Source organism: Peromyscus maniculatus, chromosome 1, assembly GCF_049852395.1.
Source record: "Peromyscus maniculatus bairdii isolate BWxNUB_F1_BW_parent chromosome 1, HU_Pman_BW_mat_3.1, whole genome shotgun sequence".
In the NCBI taxonomy this organism is placed as follows: Eukaryota; Metazoa; Chordata; class Mammalia; order Rodentia; family Cricetidae; genus Peromyscus; species Peromyscus maniculatus.
Window position 1 is genome coordinate 135,356,012 of NC_134852.1, and position 17,653 is coordinate 135,373,664.

The 17,653-nt window shown below is 49.4% G+C and overlaps 1 protein-coding gene and 1 long non-coding RNA gene across 4 annotated transcripts; both read left to right on the top strand.

Moving 5' to 3' along the window:
• Window positions 1-1,605: 1,605 nt before the first annotated feature.
• On the top strand, window positions 1,606-3,699 carry C1H16orf82 (chromosome 1 C16orf82 homolog). Its single transcript, XM_006999084.4, has one exon. The coding sequence runs from the start codon at window positions 1,639-1,641 to the stop codon at window positions 2,185-2,187; it is 549 nt and encodes a 182-aa protein (XP_006999146.2). The 5' UTR covers window positions 1,606-1,638; the 3' UTR covers window positions 2,188-3,699.
• A 510-nt stretch (window positions 3,700-4,209) lies between these two features.
• Window positions 4,210-17,195, top strand: LOC121831551 (uncharacterized). 3 transcript variants are annotated; one of them, XR_013044756.1, is made up of 5 exons: window positions 4,210-8,200; window positions 8,692-8,837; window positions 14,230-14,343; window positions 15,343-15,540; window positions 16,275-17,195. It is a non-coding gene; the product is annotated as an uncharacterized LOC121831551 (long non-coding RNA). The 3 variants fall into 3 exon arrangements; XR_013044755.1 differs by lacking the exons at window positions 4,210-8,200; window positions 8,692-8,837 and having other exon boundaries at window positions 14,129-14,343; window positions 15,343-16,165; XR_006075083.2 differs by lacking the exons at window positions 4,210-8,200; window positions 8,692-8,837; window positions 14,230-14,343 and adding an exon at window positions 14,795-14,986 and having other exon boundaries at window positions 15,343-16,165.
• The last annotated feature ends 458 nt before the right edge of the window (window positions 17,196-17,653 follow it).

The following is a 17,653-nucleotide window of genomic DNA, read 5'->3' on the forward strand; positions in this document are numbered from 1 at the left end:
TTGCAACCAGAGGTCATTATAGGAAACAAAATAAGCCAGGCTCAGAAAGACAAATAGTGTATTTTCTCTCTTCTGTAGATCCTAGACTTTTAGAAATACATAAAATGTTATATGTATACATGAAACTTTTGTGTATGTACGTGTGTATAATACTATATGGAAGTAGAAGGGAGCCAAGGGACGGAAGGCGACCAGCAGGAGTGGAGGGGTGGTAAGGGGAAAAAGGAGGAGTAAGGGTGTGGTCAAATAGATGACATGCTTGAAACCCAACATTACACGTAATCTACATTCCAATAAATACTATATATGTATGTACAGTATGTGTGGATGTGTGTCAGGGGGAGAAGCCAAAAGAGGACGTCAAGTTTCCTGCTCTGTAACTCTCCATGTCCTGCTCCGTAACTCTCCATGTCCTGCTCCGTAACTCTCCATGCCCTGCTCCGTAACTCTCCATGCCCTGCTCTGTAACTCTCCATGTCCTGCTCTGTAACTCTCCATGTCCTGCTCCATAACTCTCCATGTCCTGCTCTGTAACTCTCCATGCCCTGCTCTGTAACTCTCCATGTCCTGCTCTGTAACTCTCCATGTCCTGCTCTGTAACTCTCCATGCCCTGCTCCGTAACTCTCCATGCCCTGCTCTGTAACTCTCCATGCCCTGCTCTGTAACTCTCCATGCCCTGCTCTGTAACTCTCCATGCCCTGCTCTGTAACTCTCCATGTCCTGCTCTGTAACTCTGCACCTTAGAGACAGGGTCTCTCTCTGAACTTGAAGCCAGGCTGGTGGCCATCCAAGCCCAGCCTCCTCCTATCTCCACTCCCCACACCACTGGGATTACAGGCTCCCCATGGCCACACCCAACCTTTTACTAAAGTCCTCATACTTGTACAGGAAGTGCTCTCACTCGCTGAGCCATCTCTTTAGACAAGAATTTTCAGGAGAAAGAAAGAAGTGAGCAGCGTGCCTGGGAGCATGAGAACAAGTAAGGAATTGCTGTGAGAAGACTGGGAGACCCTGACTCAGCAGGACCTTGGAGAGCTGGCAAAGAATTGGGAGTTCAACCTGACTGAACTCTCTACAGTCCTCATAACCCCTTCAGCAAGGAGACAGAGGCTGGCCAAGCAGGCTCTAAGCCCCTCAGGAATTCTCCCTGAAAGGTGGTTCCCGCTCACTGCATAGTCTTCTCAATGGTGAAGCACCTAGGATATCAATGATATCCTATGTGTGTCTGCACATATGTTTCCATGGAGGAAGTCGCCCCTCAGTGTCAGCACATCCCTTGGGTGTCTGAAGGACATAAAGAGGAAAAGGATAAAGCCCACAGCTCAGGTGTGCTCCCTGCCTCTATGTACCAGCTATCGCGATGGACTGAAACCTCCACAAACAGTGAACCAAATCCTTCGGCTTCTCTGGGGTCTTCTGTCACAATGATTAGTACCACGCCCATGAACCCCTTTTCTGCCCAAGCTGATCATTGTCACTGATGTGACTACCTGCTGTCAGAGAGGCATTGTTCTCCCTCCCACCCTCCACCCTGCCCCTCCCACCCACCGACCCACCCCCACCCCACCCCCCCACCCACCCCCCACCCCCCCCCCCCCGCCTCACAGGTGCCATCACCATGGGAACCAAGCTGGCCAATGAGAACAAACACTAAGCCACCTCCTCCCAGACAGGCCACAAGCAACATTCAGAGGCCTCCAGGGCCCCTCCTGGATAAACCAATCCCACTGCTCCCCGCCATTAAGGCGGAAAAAGGGGGGTCTTCTGTCTGGAATGCTCAAGAGCAAAGGCCAAGCCCATCATTACCCAGCCTAGAGCTCCAGCCACATGTGGGGTCCAGCCATGCAGCAGTCGTTCAGAAGCCCCTAACAATTGTCTACAGCGCCTTGGGAACACCCCACAGCATTGAGAGCCTCAAGAAGAGCACACAGCACCTCCAGCCAGAGGCATGCAGCATCTCCACCCTGTCGAGCAGTGGCTATGCAGCTGACGAGGAGAGCAGCCGGGCCAGCCTAGTTAACCTCAAGCAAATTGGGAGGCTGACTAAGCAGCTCCCTACCCACGTGGACGGCATCCAGAGCAGTGAGCTCTTCATCACCTCCTCTCCCACCTCCCGCATCGCGTTCAAGATCCAAAGGCTGAACAGTCAAGGCCAGGACACCCAGCAGGCTGGAGGGGAAAAGTGACGCCAGCCTGCCTAGCGGCAAAATCAGCAGCCTGAGCAGCATGAGCTTCCTCAGCGCAGGCAGCAGCTTCCTGTCCTACCAGGTGAGCAGCGGGCTTCTCAGCTCCACCAACATCAAGGCCTCCAGCAAGGCCACCAGTAACCAGACCATCCGGGTGGACTGCAGTGAGCAGGGTGAGCCGAGGAGCAACACAGAGCTCCAGGAAGGCAAGGGCAAGGACCCAGAGGGAAGCAGCAGCCAGCCCACCCAGGCTGAGCAGCCCGCCCAGGAGCCCATACCTTTATGAGGCGACTCCTCAGCTCCTGCTAACATCTGAACACGAGGACCCAACAAGCCCGGATTCACCTGGGATGTTCACTGGCAATATAGGAAAAACCAAAGAAGTAGTTGCTGTGTCTTCTGTAGCAACGACCATCAGCAGACAGGTCACACACACACACAACACCATCTGCTGAGAAATAGGCAATGTGACCATCTATATAGAAAGCTGTTGTAAGGAGAGCTGGAGCAAGAATCAACCATCCATGCTGGGCCATCTGTATCAAAACCACCTATGGGAAGAGCATCCACTACCATGTACCTCAGCACAGGTTATCCACAAGATCCAGCAAAACCATCAGCACCAAGATCGGTAGTGGCAACTGACAACTGTCTTAAGAACCATTAGAAGGTGGAACCTTCCATGATGGACCCATTATAAACGAGGAACACACCTACAACCACCACATGCTCTGAAGAAACAAGCGCCACCTACGCTGGGAGTGGCCCAGGACCACAAGCATCTGGAAGGATGAGGACCCTGCATGGGGATGTAGGACCATGGGGAGCTCAGTCCCTGCTGAACTCTGTAATGTGCTTCCACAGCAGGCATGGCCCACAGAAGCACCAACCTGGGGACACGGCCCATGGAGAATGCCCATGACTCCCGGCAGCCCAGCCCATCTAGGGGACCATCAGGAGCAGCTGGGAGTGCCACCAGCCCAGGCATGGGGTGTCCAGACAGAACTTGTGAGAGGAGATGTCAAAGGACCCATGTCCCCAAAGAGCATCACCCACCCATGGGACTTCCGTGTCCAGTTCTTTCTGGACAGCCGCACCTCAGATCCCATCCAGGAGCAAAGGCTCGGCGCAGTGTTTGTGTTCCTGTGTGGGTCTTAGAAAAGCAAACGTGAGAAGCCAGGGGCAGCCCTTTGTGCAGATGGTTTGGAGCTGTGCACTCCCTACGACAGCACAACATCATCATGGTAACTGCTACGTAGACTCAGAGACCAGCCTGCCAGGAACTGCTGGGGTGGGAACTCCAGGCCACGGATGAACGCTGCCTACGTGGGTAGGAGGCCTGAGGTCCTGGCCGCCTTCCTTCTCAAAACAGTAGAACCCTTTCCAGGGCTAAGTTTGTAGATCCGGGGAACAGGTGGGTGCACAAAGAGGCCAGAGGCGGCAAAACATCCACTAGGCACCATAAGAAAAGTTGAGGGGGCACCAAAGACAATAAACAGTGTCTGGAAAGGCCACGGGGGCTTGGGTCTGTGTGTGTCTTCCTAGGGGACTATGGGGAAAGCAGTCCAAACTCACCAAAGAACCACCTTTGGCTGTGAGTCGGACTGCTGCCACGCCAGTAAAATGCCTGGAGTAAAATACATTTTCCGAGACACGGTTTCCCACAGACTTCAAAGTCTAAGGTCCAAGGCACTGACAGGAGGGGCCACTTGATCATAGATGGCGACCTTTACCCTGTAATGTCACAGGGAGGAAGGGCAAGGACACTGTCTGTGACATTTTTCACCAAGATGCTAATCCCATTCATGAGGGCTTCACCCCTGTGATTCAAAGGCCTCCTGTTATCTCCCAGCACCAGAGGGGTGGGGGATTGCATTTCAACATAGGAGTCAGGAGCTGGAGAGAAGGCTTAGCCGGCAAAGCGCTGTTGTACGAGCACAGAGACCCGAGCTTGATCCCAGAATCCGTGTTTTTAAAAAAAAAAAAGAAAAGAAAAGAAAGAAAAAGAAAAAACCTGCTGAGGTGGTACACACCTGTAATCCTAGTCCTGGGGAGACAGGGACAAGAGGATCCTTGAGGCTTACTGGCCAGCCACTCTGCCTGCCAGCAAACTCCCGATCCAATGAGAGATCTTGAGGAAGATACCCCACATCAACCTCTGGCCCACACACTCATGCAAACCCACATGAACATAACGCCTACACATGTACCACATACACACACATACATATGCACACACACACACATGTGTTGAGGGGGTCACAGAGACTCAGCTGCAGCACTGAGCCCCTGTCTTCTGCATGCCTAGCTCTGAGGGAGGCTTGGTCACCCCTCCCCCCCTTAGAAAGATGAGCACACAGATTGAGATGGAACTGTGGGACGCTACAGCACACTGTATCTCATCATGGAAGCCACAGGCTTCTTAGGCACCAAGACCAAGCCTGGTCCTTTCCTCTAACGACCTTGCGTGTCCCTCACCACAGATGCGTCTGCACACCCAACCGTCCCACAGTCCCTGACACCTCTCCTATCCACCGAGACACCCAGCCCATAGCTTCATCTTCCCCTACACCCGTGAGTCCTTTACACCTGTGGGTCCCCTACACCTGTTCATCAGCATTGCTGGGGAACATTTAAAACTCCAGGTGCCCAGGCTGGGCTGCCCCACTCTGTGGACTGTGAGTCAGTTGTTTTTAAAGTCCTCAGGCAGTGCCATCCTCATGTTGATGGCAAATACCTGTAACAATCAGCTTAGAGACAAGGCTTGTGGAGGCAGCTGGTTCCGGAGTGTCCAGTCTGTGGCCTCTTGGCCCCGCCTCTTTGGGCCTCTGGCAGCACATTATGGGAAAGCATGTGGCAGGGGAGGCCTGTTCACAGCATTGCGGCCAAGAAAGAGAGGAGAAGGAGCTGTGACTCCAGGATCACCCTTTAGGAGGGTCTAGAGGTGCAATGCCTCCTAACAGTGCCTGATGCTGAGCCTTGGGGGGGGGGGGGGGACACACACTCAAAATCTAAATGACAGCACCAGATGGTGTCTGTGTTCAAGCCAGGACTGGGGAATGTGGCTTCCCTGGATCTCCTTCTTCCCATGCCTGTAACTCTGGAGTCAAAACACACACACACACACACACACACACACACACACACACACACACACACACACCAGCCAGGGCCAGGGAGGTAACTGGGAGGGAGTGGGGGAGGGGGCCAAAATGAAGAGTGTGCGTCCTCTACAGAGAAGACAGGAGTCTGAAGACAGACTCCTGGGCTTTACATTTTGCTCACAAATTCAAATGAGAGGGAGGGAGGGACCTAAGAAGACACCTTTCTGAAGATCACCCCCCTCCTGGCCACTCCTCACACCATCACCTCCCATCCTGTCCCACCCCTGAGTCACAGCTCCACCCCTGTTGCCTTTGCACATGCTGTTCCCTCTGTCTGCCATAACTTACATGCAGCAAAACCCACCCTGGTTACTGTGCAGCTGTGACCGCTGCAAATGCATGCATCAGTCCCATGGCCCCACCGTAGGAATACCAAGCAGCATTCTGACGGTCTATTATATGCACCAGGTCATGGCTATTCCGTGCAGTAGGAGGTCCCTCTGGGTTTACCCTTCTTGCCCACTGTGAGCCACCCAAAGTCAAGCTCACTGCCTAATGGTGGTGCACAGTGCGTTGGTTCTCTAGCTGGCAGGCCCCCAGACTGCTCCTAGTCTGGAGATTAAACTCTAGGAACATTTGGACACAGGACTTTGTGTCACCAGAGGCCTTACAGTTCACTGCATCAGCCCATCAGCCCAGGGACCAGAGTTTGGGACAATGTGGTGAATGTGTAGCTTTTTTATAAGAAAAATGGCCAGTGAGTGGTGACACTATTACCCAAGGAGGCCGCAGAGGCAGAAGGACTGTGAGTTTGAAGTCAGCCTGGGATATATGTATAGCAAGATTCTGTCTCAAATAAATAAAACTGCCCACGACTTTCCCCACCCAATCCTGCCTCCAAGTCTGAGAAATCCTCCTGTCTCCAAACCCACAGTGTGACAGTGCTAGAGTTGCAGGGTACTAGGATCTAAACTATTTTACTTGCTATGTGTTCTCTCCCCACCTCCTTCTCTCTCCCCTGTCTCTTTCTCTCCCACTCTCCATCTCTGTCCACCTCATTTCCCATTTTCCGAAAGTTGATGTCAATTTGCTCACTGTATTAGAGTTTGGGGGTTTCCTTGACAGCAGATGAGGATAATCTATGCAGTCTACCATTGTTAATCCACTTTACCTATGGGGAGCTGAGACACAGATAAGATGTCTCTGTGTAAGTGGAGGAACTGGGATTTGAACACAGAATCTAGCTCTGGAGTCCATGTTCTTAACCATTAAGCTCTCTACCCTGGCACTCTGCTCTAAAGACATTTGCAGACAATGGTGTCCCTGGCAGCCGGCCACCCACATACAGAGCCTGAGTGTGCTGTTTCTTGGGGACTCTGAACACAGCACCTCTCTCTCCTTCCTGCCTGAGACATGTGGGGTTGCAGCCCGAGAAAGGACTCCCCATGTCTCACACCTCCAACATCCATTTCCATGTCTTCAGCATCACTGAACGGAAGAGGGGCGGAAGATGAAGGACCAAATCTAAAGACGAAAGCTGCACCTTCCCAGGCCTGGAGTGCAGTGTGCCCTCACAGGTGGCTCAGGTGAAATAGTGCTGAATGCACGTGCCTCGGGCCATGCCTTCCTCCCTCACATGTGCCCAACAGATGTGTCTCAGAGGGGCTCCCTCCCACCCCAGCACAGGGACCAGGCAGGCACTTGAAGGGAGGCCTATTTATCAACTAGGTGATTTTTCCTTTCCTGCGCACTATCCCAGCATTGAGGATGTCGGTGGACTGAGAGTAATGGGTGGCTGGGGGTGCTGGTTCCTGAGCTGGGAAGAGAGCTGTTTGCCACTTCTTCCTGGTCAGCAGACTAAGGAGACACTCAGACTCCATGTAGGCATAAAATAGGAAGGTGGTAAAGGCATCCAGCCAGTAGACCTCATAGGCCTGCTTGGCACGGCCTCCCTTCCTAAGTTCACCTTGGCCTCAGCCAGCAGCCTGGATGGTACTTTGCCTTTCTTCCTTGCTGGAGTACCTGTCACTCTGAATTCATGCTCCTCATTGCTCTGCCCACTTCAACTCCTCCTGAGCCAGGAGCTCAGTGCAGGTGGGAGTAGACAGGACAATGTCTCAGCCTGGGTCCTCCAAAAGCTGGCTTGAGCTGGGGACTCTTGTGGGAGCTGTCCAGGCTGTATCCCAAGGAGGCAAGTGAGGAGGGAAGACTGGCGGGGAGGGGAAGAGGACCTGTAACTGGGTCTGGCCTAAGACTGCCTCAGCTCCAACTCACTGGGACTCTGGAGTGAGACCCACTTCATAGAGCCTGCCCAGCTCCAGCCTTTGATATGCAATGCCCTGAGTGTGAGTGTCTGTGGTGTGAATCTGTATACTCCCTCAGGTTCCTGTGTTAAATATTCTGTCCTCGGCGTGAGCTAACATACTAAAGGCTGTGGGGCCTTTTGAAAGTAGGTTCTGGCTGGTAGAAGTTAGTCATTAGGGTAGGCCTTTGAAGGTTATCCACCCCAGAGTTCCAGCTGTGTCCTCTGCTTCCTAATTAACCATGATGTGAACAGCCCACGCCACTCACTCCCATCAGCACAGATGGAGCCACCCTGTTTTGCCTTCCCAAACCATGATGGACCAAATCCTCCACAGCCATGAGCCAAATAAACCTTTCCCCCGGCCAAGTATGGGGTCACAGTAACACAAAAAACAATTACCGATACAAAGGTGAAATGTTCCCCATCCTGTCAAGAGCAACTATCCCAAGAAGGGGTATCTCAAAGCCACCAGCAGCCTTGGCCATACCAAGCCCAAGGGGATGCTGTAGCTCCAAATCCCCAGGAGTCCGTTCCTTCCAGCTCTACGGTCCATCACACTTCAGATGGGACCAGGATGGTGACCATGTGGACAAGCCTAATGAAGGTGAGCTGAGCCCCAGGCATGTAGATGTATCCAACCGTCTTATTAAATAAGAAACACAGAACCAATGCAAAGAAGAAAGCTAAGAGATCAGAGCTAAGTGCCTTACCCACCTGCTGCAGCTAGCCTCTTCAGCCAAGAGACCTCTCCGAAAAAAAGCTACTTCCTGTCTGTTTGTCTTTATATAGTCTTACTGTTCTGCCTTCTCATTGGTGGTAAACCCAACCACATGACTGCCTCATCACTGCCTGTATGTACAGCCCTCCAGGTCTTCTATGGTATTGAGATTAAAGGTGTGTGTCTCCAATGCTGGCTGTATCCTTGACAACACAGAGATCTGCCTAGCTCTGCCTACCAAGTGCTGGGATTAAAGGTGTGCGCCACGAACGCCCAGCTCTGCTATGGCTTGCTATTAGCTCTGACCCTCAGGCAACTTTATTTATTAACATACAAATAAAATCACATTTCAGTACAATTAAAATATCACCATACAGGCATACCAGAACACCACCAGCAGAGCCCAGCCATCGTGCCAACTTGCAGGATTCTGAGCTGCAGAAGATGTGGGTGTGCAACACCATTACAAAGCTGACGCTGATGTGACCGCTTCAGGATAGAATTCTCATCATGACTACCAAAGGTCTGTCCTTCTGACCATTGTGGTCTCAACTCCCTCTCGGTGGAACTTCCTCAGCTGCACACACCCCAGCCCAGGGCTGTTGCAGTACCACTGTTCCTAACTTGGGTAGGGTATGCACTGCTCCCTCTCCCTGGTCACTTCCTATGCTTCCTTCAGAACTCAGCTCGGGTATCTCTGCCCCGCAAAGGTTTCCTCCCCCAGCCTATATCCAACTCGTTTGCCTGTATGTCCTCTCAGAGCTGTGAGTTGACAAATTTGCCTCCCCAGTGAACCTTTAACGCCATGAGGGACTGTGCATGGTCATGGTTGTATCTCCAGAACCTATACTAGCACTGTTCCCAGGAGGTGTGACATTGTGTCCTCAGCACTGATAGCAATGCCTTGCACCCAGCAGGTGCTTAATAAACACTCTGGAATGAACCATCTGGAGCTAAGCATTGAAAAGTCTATCCAATGAGAATTGGTCAAACTGTGATCACTTCTTAATTCTTTTTTATTATTTTTTAAATTTATTTTACATACCAACCAGTTTCCCCTCCCTCCCCTCCTCTTGTTCCCTCCTCCCACCTCCTTTCTACCCCGCCTCCATCCACTCCTCAGAAAGGGTAAGGCTTCCCATGGAAGTCAACAAAGCATGCTATATCAAGTCGAGGCAGGACCAAGCTCCTCCTCGTTACATCAAGGCTGAGCGAGGCATCCCACCATAGGAAATAGGTTCCAAAAAGCCAGTTCTTGCACCAGGGATAGATCCTCATCCCACTGTCGGGGGCCCCTCAAACAGACCAAGCTACACAACTGTCTTACCCATGCAGAGGTCCCAGTCTAGTCCCATGCAGGCTCCACAGTTGTCAGTCCAAAGTTCGTGAGTTCCCACTGGCGTGATTCGGTTGTATCTGTATGTTTCCCCATCATGGTCTTAATGCTCCTTGTTCATAGAATCCCTCTTCCCTCTCTTCCACTGGACTGGTGCTTGGCCATGGCTCTCTGCATCTGTTTCCATCAGTTACTGGATGAAGGCTCTATGATAGTTAGGTTATTCATCCTTTTAAGGTCTGTGAATAATTGTGTTGGAATTTTGATGGGGATTTCATTGAATCTGTAAATTGCTTTTGGTAAGATAGCCATTTTTACGATGTTAATTCTACCTATACGTGAACATGGGAGATCTTTCCATTTTCTGATATCTTCTTCCATTTCTTTCTTCAAAGACTTAAAGTTATTGTCATACATGTCTTTCACTTGTTTGGAGTTACCCCAAGATATTTTATATTATTTGTGGCTATCATAAAGGGTGTTGTTTCTCTGATTTCTTTCTAAGCCCATTTATCTTTTGTATATGGGAGGGCTGCTTTTTTTGTTGTTGTTTTGTTTTGTTTTGTTAATCTTGTATCCAGCCACATTACTGAAGGTATTTATCAGCTGTAGGAGTTCCCTGGTAGAATTTTTGGGGTCATTTATGTACCCTATCATATTGTCTGCAAATAGTGAAAACTTGACTTCTTCCTTTCTAATTTGTATCCACTTGATCTCCTTTTGGTGTCTTATTGCTCTAGCTAGAACTTCGAGTACTATATTGAATGGATATGGAGAAGGTGGACAGTTTTGTCTTGTTCTTGATTTTAGTAGAATCGCTTTGAGTTTCTCTCCATTTAATTTGATGTTGGCTACTGGCTTGCTTTTATTATGTTTAGGTATGTTCCTTGTATCCCTGATCTCTCTGAGACCTTTATCATGAAGGGGTGTTGGATTTTGTTAAAGCTTTTTCAGTATCTAATGAGATGATCATGTGGGGTTTTTTTCTTTCAGTTTGTTTATGTGGTGGATTACATTGACAGATTTTCATATGTTGAACCATCCCTGCATCTCTGGAATGAAGCCTACTTGATCATGGTAGACAACATTTTTATGTGTTCTTGGATTCGGTTTGCCAGTATTTTGTTGAGTATTTTCACATGAATGTTCTTGAAGGAGATTGGTCTGTAATTCTCTTTCTTTGTTGCATCTTTGTGTGGTTTGGGTACCAGAGTAACTGTAGCTTCATAAAAAGATTTTGGCAATGTTCCTTCTGTTTCTATTGTGTGAAACAATTTGAGGAGTATTGGAATTAGCTCTTCTTTGAAATTCTGGTAAAATTCTGCACTGAAACCTTCTGGTCCTGGGCTTTTTGTGGTTGGGAGAATTTTAATGACTGTTTCTATTATCTTAGAGGTCTTAGGTCTATTTAAATTGTTTATCTGGTCTTGATTTAATTTTGGTATGTGGTACCTATCCAGGAAATTGTCCATTTCTTTTACATTTCCCAATTTTGTGGAGAACAGGTTTTTGAAGTATGACCTAATGATTCTCTGGATTTCCTCAATGTCTGTTGTTATGTCCCCCTTTTCATTTCTGATTTTATTAGTTTGGATAATCTCTCTCTGCTTTTAGTTAGTTTGGATAAGGGTTTGTCCACCTTGTTGATTTTCTCAAAGAACCAACTCTTTGTTTCATTGATACTTTGTATTGTTCTTTGTTTCTATTTTATTGATTTCAACTCTCAGATTATTTCCTGTTATCTACTCCTCCTTTTTGTTCTAGAGCTTTCAGTTGTGCTGTTAAGTCACTAGTGAGATTTCTTCATCTTCTTTATGTAGGCAGTTAGTGCTTTGAACTTTCCTCTTAGCACTGCTTTCATAGTGTCACATAAGTTTGGGTATGTTGTACACTCATTTTCATTGAATTTTAGAAAGTCTTTAATTTCTTTATTTCTTCCTTGATTCAGTGGTGGTTCAGTTGATTGTTTTCTTGAAATTGTAGGCTTTCTGCATTTTGTATTGTTGTTGAATTCTAACTTTAAGCCATAACGATCCAATAAGGTACAGGGGGTTATTCCAAATTTTTTATGTCGGTTGAGATTTGCTTTGTGACCAAGCATGTGATCAATTTTAGAGAGGGTTCCATGAGGTGCTGAGAAGAAGGTATACTCTTCTGTGTTTGAGTGAAATGTTCTATAGATGTCTGGTAAGTTCATTAGAGTCATAACATCTGTTATTTCCCTTATTTCTCTGTTAAATTTCTGTCTGGCTGACCTGTCCATTGGTGAGAGTGGGGTGTTGAAGTCTCCCACTATTAGTGTGTGGGGTTTGATGTGTGATTTGAGCTTTAGTAATGTTTCTTTTACAAACGTGGGTGCCCTTGTATTTGGGGCATAAATGTTCAGAATTGAGACTTCATTGATGGATTTTTTTCCTATGATGAATATGAAATGTCCTCCTCCATCTCTTTTTATTAATTTTAATTTGAGGTCTATTTTATTAGATATTAGGGTAGCTACACCAGCTTGTTTCTTAGGTTCATTTGATTGGGAAATCTTTTCCCAACCCTTTACTCTGAGGTAATGTCTGCCTTTATAATTGAGGTGCGTTTCATGTATGCTGCAGAAGGATGGATCCTGTCTCCATCTCCATTTTGTCAGCCTGTGTCTTTTTATAGGTGACTTGAGTCCATTGCTATTAGGAGATTTTTATGACCAGTGATTGTTAATGCCTGTTATTTTTTGGTTTTGTTGTTGGTTCACCCCATTAATTCTTGAAACGCCCACGGTGATCAGAGAGACTGAAGAAGTTAAAAACATCACACACCAGGTCTAGTAGCTGGATAACATCCTCAGGTTGCAAGATGACAGGTTGTAAAGATAGGCTGATGTGGCTCTTCGGACCACATGGTCTACTCAAAGGACCATCAAATCCATCTGTGAAGGCCTGTCTGGAATCCTTTTCTTTCTGGTGAAAATCTTTCACACACAACACAGCAGCCAGTGTAAGCAAAGGGTGCTGAGTCCCAATCCTGGAGTTCACAGCAGCCAGGAAAACAGAGCCTGGGTAGAGAATCTTTAGGCACATAGTCTCAGAACTGCCACACATGAGCTGTGTGCCTGGAAGTATGTGTTCTCTATGAGTGTTACAGCTCTAGAGGGAAAGGTATCCTGACTTATCAGGAAGCCACAATAGGACAGCTCTGGAGGCTGCAGCCACAATAGGGCAGCTCAGCCCTGGAGGGAAATGTATCCTGGCTTGTCCCCAGCCTATACCTACAGCAGCAATAGGACAACTCTGGAGGGCAGAGCCACAGGACAGCTCAGCCCTGGAGGGAGAGGTATCCTGACTTATTGGGGTGTCAGGCCATACCTGAAGCTGGGGTGCAGTGGGGAGTGTTCTCCTTGCAGGATAAAGCAATCTCGCTCCTCTCCTAAAGAGCCCTTACAGCTGAGCTTTGCTCTGTCCACCCCCCACCCCACCCCCACCCCACCCCACCCCCACCCCACCCCAGAAAGAGGGCTTCCCAGCAAAGCTCTGCTGCTGCTCTCCAGCTCAAAATGTTGCTTCTTTCGCTTCACTCTGCTGAAGGGGAAACCCCTGCAGAAATGTAGCAATCTCTTCTGGCCCTAGTGAAAAGGTGTTACTTTTTGTCTGCTCAGCCTCCCTAAGGGAATTTCTCAGCAAGGTTTTTTTCTGCTCAGTCTCCCTAAGGGACGTCTCAGCAAGGTTCTTCTACTCGGCCCCTGAGAATGAAGATCTTCATCCTCTTTTGAGAAGGAGATTTATTTGGGAAGGAGGAGTCCAAGAGAGTGGCTAGGGTAGGAAAGCACAGCCCACAACTGAACAGGCAGAGGGCTTATATAGAGCTTCTTGGGGGTGGAGTTTTCCCAGGGAGAAGATTTTCTGCTCAGGGATTGGTTAGTTTCATTGGTCAGGAGCAGAGACAGCTCTGATTTCAGGGCCAAACTGTGTTTCTTTCACTGGTCCTTTTTTAGCCTTTTGGCTCTAATTGCTGAGCCAGGGTGTATTTCTTTCACTGGCTCTGATTCTAGGAACAAAGTATGTTTCTTTGGCACTGGTTTCAGGGTCAGGGAGTGTTTCTTTGATTCTGGGTTGGGGCTAAAGTGTTTCTTTCATGGCTAGCGTGGGTTTCTTTCACTAGCTCTGGTGGGTTTCTTTAGCTGGCCCCTTTTCCCTACGTTCTCGGCAGGCTTTTTGATCCATACAATGAAGTGGCAGCCCTGCCTCCTACAGTCACTAGACAGAACAGTTTGGACAGAGCCCTTGGTCAGCCAAGGGCAGCCACTGTTACAGTGGAACCCAGCTCAGGGTGATCTCGGAGATACCTCCCAGCATGGCTTGTTCACCTCCACCTCGGAGTCTGCAACCAAGTAGATGGCATGGACATTTCCTAAATGAGGAAGCCAGATCTTGAAGAGGAATGGTGGCATTCAGCCCACCTGACTGAGCCTTGCCAGGCAGTGCGGAGGTGGGGGGGGAGGGATGCTCAGCCCATGCAGACAGCATGGTAAGAGTGAGTCTGCCCTTGGCTGCTTATGGCCCCAGATTCGTGACTAGTGTCCTCCTTCTCATAGGAGATTTCACTGAAGAGCCACACTGCCATCCTCCTGGGGCTGAGACTACAACATACTGGTGTTTCCTTGGCCTGGAGGCCTCAGAGTCCCAAAGCTGGTCTACAGAAAGGACAGGTGGGTAAACAGTGATAACCATGGTATGGTGTCACTCTGAAAAAGCAGGGGCACCCCAGGGAGCGGGACCTTGACCATCCTGGAGCGAGGAAGGGGGAAGACAAGCTGTTTCCACCAGGAATGCACATGGATGGCGATGGACAACTGGCTTCCTCACCTATGTGCATCTCCCCGGGAGGTAGAGAGGGCTGAATTGTTGAACAGTTTAATGTTTGTTTAAAACAACTGAAGCTATATGCCTCCCTTTAGACTCCTCTTCTCCCACACAGCACTCCTTCTACTTTCATGGCATATATATATATATATGTGTGTGTGTGTGTGTGTGTGTGTGTGGTATATATGTGTATTTTATATATATAGCCACTTGACCTGTGGGAATGATCATCTTTGAACAGGACACTAGCACAGGAGGTGGGGTGACCTCTGAAGCCCTCACTTTTTCCTAACACAGAAAACAAAATGATGAAGGAACAGAAAGAAATGTGAGGCTGGTAGACTTGAGAAATGGAGGAAGGCTTGTCTTTGAAAAGAACAGAGTCAGCCATAGATGCAAGAGTGGAAACCAACCTGAGAGTTCTCACCACAAGACAAGGGCTGTGGTGTTCCCTTCCTCCCTAGTGCCGACATCAAACCAATCACCATGGTAACTCTTGCTTAAGCCTCCATTAGCTCCCCATGGCCCTCCATGAAAAGTCCAAATACAAACACTCTAACCCTTGACGCCCTCCCACAACCCAGCCTCTGTCCAGCTCACCACACATGCCACTGCCCTCCATACAGTCTGGGCAGAGGACCTTTCTTTCTTTCTTATGGGGCTCTTTTTTTAACAGTGCTTTTTCTAATGGAAAAGGCCTCCCCTCCCTTTCCCAGCCACCCATATGCTCTGGTTCAGATGTGGTGTGTCCCTGCAGACCTCGTGCTGAAATCTGATGCCAATGACCGGGATGGGAAGGTATCCCTCCCTGTGTAGGGTTAAGACCCTCTCTCTCTCCGAGCCAGGTTCCCATTTGGAACTTTCGTGAGACAGATGCTCTCCACAAGAGCCTACCTTGTCAGCAGAGCCTGCCCACTGGCCCTTCCACCTCTTCCACCAAGTTGTGACCTAGATGCCCTCACCAGAAGCAGAGCAGATCGCAACACCACACTCTTGGACACCCCAGCTTCCAGAAGAAAGAGCCGAACAAACCATTCTTCTCTGTAAGTCACCCAGTCTCGGGCATTCTGTTACAGCAACGGAAAACAGCAAAAACACCATCTCTCCCTGACAGGGTTCAGTTCAGGAGCACCGTCCACCATATATCCTCGCCGGCCACCCCGAGGCTGGAGTCAGAGGCTCTTGCCATGTCTGCTGCTTGCATTCCTCGTCAGTAGAGGCACCCTGAGCTGTAGATGTCCCCTGGCATCGGGACTCTGTCACGGTCACAGAGCAGGCCCGCAGTGAAGGTGCACTAGGGGAAGAAATGTGAACAAGAGTGGAAGAGCTGTCTTACAAAAGCTGTGCAGCCAAGCTGGCCTGGCTGGCTGCTCTGGGTCTCTTCCACCACTTGGGTCTACAGGATTCAGCAGTGCCAAGGTGATGCCAAGCAGGGCTCCTGCTCATGGAGGAGCTGAATTCCTCAAAGGTCATGCAGCAACAAGATCGCATCAAAAACTCCAGCAGAATCCTCCTTTTGCCCCTTCTCCAGAGGGCGGGGCTCCATCTCTATGACGGGTCAGGAAAATACGTGGACAGAGCAGGAAGGACAGACACTGAGGGTTTCTGTTTCTCTAGGCTGCTGTGGGCTCTGGCCACATGAATTATTCACCAGGGAGTCCGCTGGAGGTAGTGTCTTCGTCTTAATTTTCAATTCCCCCAGTGCCGGCCAATTCTCTGCAGAAAACGTCTCAATTATTAATGTTTCTAAAATAATATTTGTTTTCTCTGCACCTAGCAACAAGCAGAGGCCTCACAGCTCAGATCCTGCCTGGAGATCCCCAGAGAGAAGCTGGCAGGGGGTCAGGAGTGTTCCAGGCTGCAGCTACTGCCAGGTCCCTATGGAGCCTACACTGAAACAGGTCTTGAAGGTTTCCCCCGCGAGCTGCGACTCCAGGGACAAATGAAGCCACGACAATAAAAAGCAGGACCGAGCGCCCCACTCCTCCACGCCAAGCATAGCCCTGGGCCTTCATTTGCTTCCTTGCTTCTCACCAGAACCCTGTGGATTATGATTTCTCATTCCCGTTTTACAGCTGAGGAAAATGGGAGTCTGGGGCCCAGCCCCAGGCCATGTCCATAAAGCACAGAGGAGAGAGGGATTTGAGCGCAATTCTATAGGATGCCATGGCACCCAGTAGTGCTACCTGGGATTTTAATTGCAGAGAGAGAGAGAGAGAGAGAGAGAGAGAGAGAGAGAGAGAGAGAGATTGAGATTATTTATTACGGGCACAGATTTGAGTCCCAGAGGCACCCACTAGGGCTTCTGAGTTCACATGTCACATTGCAAATGGTTGCACCAGGGACATGCAGTTCAAAATAGAAATAGAGCTAGTTCATTAAGAAAGGGAATATACCCCCCGAAGAATGGCAAGATCTGGAGCTGAGGGAAAAGCCCACGGAAGCCCTGGGCCATAGTCTGTGATGCTCTACAGTGTGTTGACACGGCACTCACCTCCCTGTGGTGTTTGTACAGCACAGGCTGTTCTAGCACATGCTCTGTGTGCTGTCTGAAGCCCAGGTAGGGAAGGGCTTCCGGTCTTTCTCTATCATGTGGCTTCTTTTGTATGTTTATCTTGATGTCGCTTTCTCTAATTACTAGTCTCTTGCTGTGATACCAAGCATAACATTCTGGAAATACATACACTTGAGTACTCCCAACGAGCAAGGCATTGTTGGAAAGAGAGACAGATGAGACATAACCAGAGATGGGGCGGTGGAATGTCAGGGGCTCCGTTGCGGCCAGGATGGACTGCTTTCCTTCCCTGTGGCATGACCTACGTCTTCCCAGGACTTGTGAGTGGCACGCGTGGGGAGGAGCAACAATCCCTGAAGCAGTGGCGGGTGTCTGTGAGCCTCAGAATAGACAGAGGGCGTGGTGGAAGTTCCAGAACCCAACAGAACAAAAGACCCAGGCTTCTGGACCCAACCAGCCTACAAGCGCAGACAAGCTGAGCTGCCTCTGGCCTGCTCCTTAACCTCTCTGAGCCTCACTTTGCCGTCTCTGAGGAACAAGGTGGCACCCGGCCCCTTCTTCGTTGGGCCACTATGTTGCATGCCTGAGATAAAGCCACGGGGAACCTGGGACATAGTGAGGGACTGACAAACAGCCACTGG